This window comes from Trifolium pratense, linkage group LG6 (assembly GCF_020283565.1).
Source record: "Trifolium pratense cultivar HEN17-A07 linkage group LG6, ARS_RC_1.1, whole genome shotgun sequence".
NCBI lineage: Eukaryota > Viridiplantae > Streptophyta > Magnoliopsida > Fabales > Fabaceae > Trifolium > Trifolium pratense.
The window spans coordinates 37801589-37805707 of NC_060064.1; the positions used below are offsets into that span (position 1 = coordinate 37801589).

General features: G+C 30.7%; 1 protein-coding gene across 1 annotated transcript; it reads left to right on the forward strand.

Moving 5' to 3' along the window:
• Nucleotides 1–1307: 1307 nt before the first annotated feature.
• Nucleotides 1308–3490, forward strand: LOC123889999 (tryptophan synthase alpha chain-like). Its single transcript, XM_045939536.1, has 7 exons — nucleotides 1308–1545; nucleotides 1769–1981; nucleotides 2090–2198; nucleotides 2393–2547; nucleotides 2622–2699; nucleotides 2999–3058; nucleotides 3232–3490. Exons 1-7 carry the CDS (start codon nucleotides 1351–1353, stop codon nucleotides 3364–3366), a joined length of 945 nt encoding a protein of 314 aa, XP_045795492.1. The 5' UTR covers nucleotides 1308–1350; the 3' UTR covers nucleotides 3367–3490.
• Nucleotides 3491–4119: the final 629 nt, after the last annotated feature.

Below are 4119 nucleotides of genomic sequence, written 5' to 3' on the forward strand. Positions count from 1 at the left end.
ATTATATCAAAAAATTTATGAAACAAAGGAACAAATTAAATTACCAATGTGGAATGTGAGATAGATAGCTAAACTAATTGAACCGATTGAGTTAAAGGTTAAAGGAGTTAGAAGTTTAGGATTCAAATCTTGACAAGGTGTAAAAAACTAACATAACATTAACATACTAAAAAAAATTCATTCTAAAAAAAATCCATCAAACATTCTAGGAAATGATTTTCCGCAAAAAAAAAAAAAGAAATTTTGTGAAACAAATAATTTAAGGCTTTGCTTGGTAAAAAAATAGCAGATAGCTGATAAGCTAGCTTATAGCGGATAACTTATAAGCTAGCTTTTAGCTTATAGCGAATAAGCTAGCTGATTGAATTTGCAGTGTTTGGTAAAATTAGCGGTTGAACTAACTTATAAGTATGAAATGACATGAAAAAAATATGTTTAATTCATATTTTATTTTTTCAAGTAAGATGGTAGGGATAAAATTGGAAGAAAAAAATGATAAGATATAAGCTATAAGCTCATAAACTACTTGAAATAACGTTTAAAAAATAAGTTATAAGCTAGCAAAATAAAGCTATAAGCTTTTTTCAAAAAACTGTTACCAAACAGAGCTTTTAGCTTATAAGCTAAAAACTAGCTTATTGATCTTCCCAAATACAACCTAACTAGTTATCTGGTTTGAACATGCATCAACATTTAAACTCTAAGGATTAATATACTTGAGTGGTCATAAAGATTTAGTCCATGTATTTGGTCACACATATGTTTATAAAATGTAAAAAGAAAAAAAATAATTAAATAGTATGTATTTTTTAAATAATTAAATGATATAAATGTGATCAAATTGAATGACCAAATTCTTGTGACCATATATAGGTATTTTTTCTAAAACTCATAGGAAGATTTTGTCATACATTTTGGGTCTCACACAAGACTAATTTATAATATCTATTGTGTAAAACTATTTTACACAATAATTCAAATAGAATTTCACTATTATATTAATTTGTTATATTTTTTTCATCAAATATCGGAATAAACATAAAGGTGGTCAAATAGTTTTTTCTATTTTAAGTTTGTTACTTTAAAATACAAATGAACATACATTTAAAACTATTTTAATTTTAATTTGTTTGGTTTTCCAATTGCCTTATACTCTTTTTAGATTGATTTAATTCCTAATGTATATGATTTTTAATATATCTTAGTTATTCAATGAATTTGAAATATGAATACTTGTTTAAAATTAAATTAAATACAATATATATATATATAGCTTGGTTTTTCTCATTCTAATGCAATAACCGGTGTACAAATCTTCTGTAGAATTAGCTAATACACAAGTGGTTTATTATGGCCATTGCACTGAAATCATTTTGCTTCTTACACTTGAAGAAACCTGAAACCGATTTTCCGGTCGGTTTTTCTTCCAAGAAAGCTACTATAATCTCAGTTAAAAGATACACTTCGATGTCTGCTAGTGCTATCAGAACCAGTGGAGCAGTTAGCATCTCTGAAACATTCAAAAAGCTGAAGAAACAAGGAAAAGTGAGTTCTCATGCATACATATATTATTCTTACTGTCTATGTTCCATGAAATGCATTGACACAGATATCAGACATGATACTGACACGTATACATATAATAATTTGACAAATTGAAAGTAATTTGTTTGAATATAACCACATATGTCAGTGTCGTGTCTATGTCAGATACTAGATTTGTAGTGTCTTGAAATGATGATTTTCTAATAAGCTTATTTGTGTGAAGGTGGCATTAATTCCATATATCACAGCTGGTGATCCTGATCTTTCAACCACAGCAGAAGCATTGAAAGTTCTTGATTCATGTGGATCTGACATTATTGAGCTCGGTGTTCCTTACTCCGATCCTTTGGCAGATGGTCCTGTTATTCAGGCTGCTTCAACAAGATCTTTAGCAAGGGGGACCAATTTTGATTCAATTATTTCAATGCTGAAGGGGGTAAATTTTTGTGAAACTATTTTTATCAAGATGTCATTATATGTTTTGTGTGCATTGTTATCTAGTCAAAATGAATTTCTGTGACATTTTGTATGGTTGATTTTGCAGGTAGTTCCAGAATTATGTACTCCAATTGCATTGTTTACTTATTACAATCCAATACTGAAGCGTGGTACCGAGAAATTTATGTCCATTGTAAGAGACACCGGTGTTCATGGTAAGACTCAACTGAAGTAATACTTTGATAAATAAGTCGCTAACATTAACGATTAGTGGTTCAACGATTTTTCACACATCCGTCACAAAGTCTTTTAGCGGTCAATTTAGAGTCCAATTTGACAAAGTCGCTTAATTGGTCGCTACAGAGAACGAAATATACCTGTCACTAAATACGTCGCAATATGTATACAGGACTTGTAGTCCCTGATGTTCCTCTGGAAGAGACAGAAATTTTAAGGACAGAAGCTAAGAAGAAGGGAATTGAACTGGTACTACTCACAACACCTACCACACCGGAATACCGAATGAAAGCCATTGTTGATGGCGCGGAAGGATTCGTGTATCTTGTAAGAGCTTTTGTCAATTATGCTTACTTCAATTATTTAGTTCATTTTGTCATAATAATCTGTTGATTATATAGGTGAGCTCTTTGGGGGTCACCGGAACACGAGCATCAATTAGTGGTAGAGTTCAAGCTCTTCTGCAGGAAATCAAAGAGGTTTATCTCTATTCATTCTTTAAAATAATTTGGATTCAGGAAATGGAAGTCATTAGATGAAGATTAAACGGCTAAAATTCAAAATTTATATTTTAAATCCAATTTACCGAGTTAAAAAGTTCATTTGATCTTCATCCAACGACTCTGAATCATAATTTAATTAGTGAATCTTAATACTTAAGTTCTTTATTCGCGTATTAAATGACAATAGATTGTCTTAAACACAAATCCAGCTCAAATTCGGTTAGTGAATCTTAATACTTATGTTCTTCATTTTTTTTTTTAATCTTGAAATTAAGTCAACAACTAAGCCAGTGGCAGTAGGATTTGGGATATCAACAGCTGAGCAAGTAAAGCAGGTAATAATTTTTCTAATAGTCAAATATTAGTCATTCGCATATTATATTCGTAGTCACAACTTAAACTCGAGGCCTTATTTTTCAAACTCGTTCGAGTGTTATAGTTCAACCACTTGAGCTACCCAGCACAGACATTTGGTTAAATAATCGGTTAATCAAATAATTTGTTACAGGTTGCGGGATGGGGAGCTGATGGTGTGATTGTTGGAAGTGCTATGGTGAAGTTGCTTGGTGAAGCCAAAACTCCTGAAGAGGGATTGAAAGAACTGGAAAATTTCACTCTCTCCTTAAGATCAGCACTTGATTGAAATTATGTCTGGAAGAGCACAAACTTCTACTAGTTGTTATCTTAATGAATAAGGATTGAATAAAGATTGTGTTCAATTATGACATGATATTTTTTATATTCAAATAAAATATTAGATTTGTCTGCTTTCTCTGCTGAGTTTCTACCAAAATTGTTCTGTCAACCCTTTAAATTTAAATAAGTGTAGGATTGATCAAATTTTTGGAAACTTGGATGTTTTGGATGATAATCTTTGCACATTGTGGAATACTTTCACACTTAGTTATTTTTGGATAAGTCTTTGAAGTACATGGTCAATGTCATTAAACTAAACTATCTTGACTTGCTGCATATAATAAATAACATGATTAAAATCAAAGTTTGGGGGAAAGCTAGATTAAGTGAATGAAATGACTTGATTAAATAAGGCATTACATGGTAATATATAAAAAATAAATAGACTAAGTAACTATGTAAGGATCATAAAGTGACTCTGGTTGTCAGTACGAAACAATTCATAAACATCAATGCAATAAATACTTTTACACAGACTTTTCTTTCCAAAGCATCATCTCAGGACAGGTAATGATTTAAGTTTAAGAGCATAATGACTCGCTTTCAGTGAGATTTTTAGGTCTTTGATACTTGAATTGTTCTCTGTCAACAAAGTGACTTCACATTCTATGTATTGAGAGTCTTGACACCTAATTTCATACAACCAAAAATTGCACTCTTTCATAAGCAAATTATTAATGTACATAATTAGTGTCAAGAT

Bases quoted from the DNA above. Each gene is read 5' to 3' on its own strand.
- LOC123889999 (XM_045939536.1), top strand. From the start codon at position 1,351: ATGGCCATTGCACTGAAATCATTTTGCTTCTTACACTTGAAGAAACCT. The intron at 2,199-2,392 runs GTAAGACTCAAC...ATATGTATACAG, and splicing joins AAGAGACACCGGTGTTCATG to GACTTGTAGTCCCTGATGTT. The intron at 2,700-2,998 runs GTTTATCTCTAT...CTTGAAATTAAG, and splicing joins TTCTGCAGGAAATCAAAGAG to TCAACAACTAAGCCAGTGGC.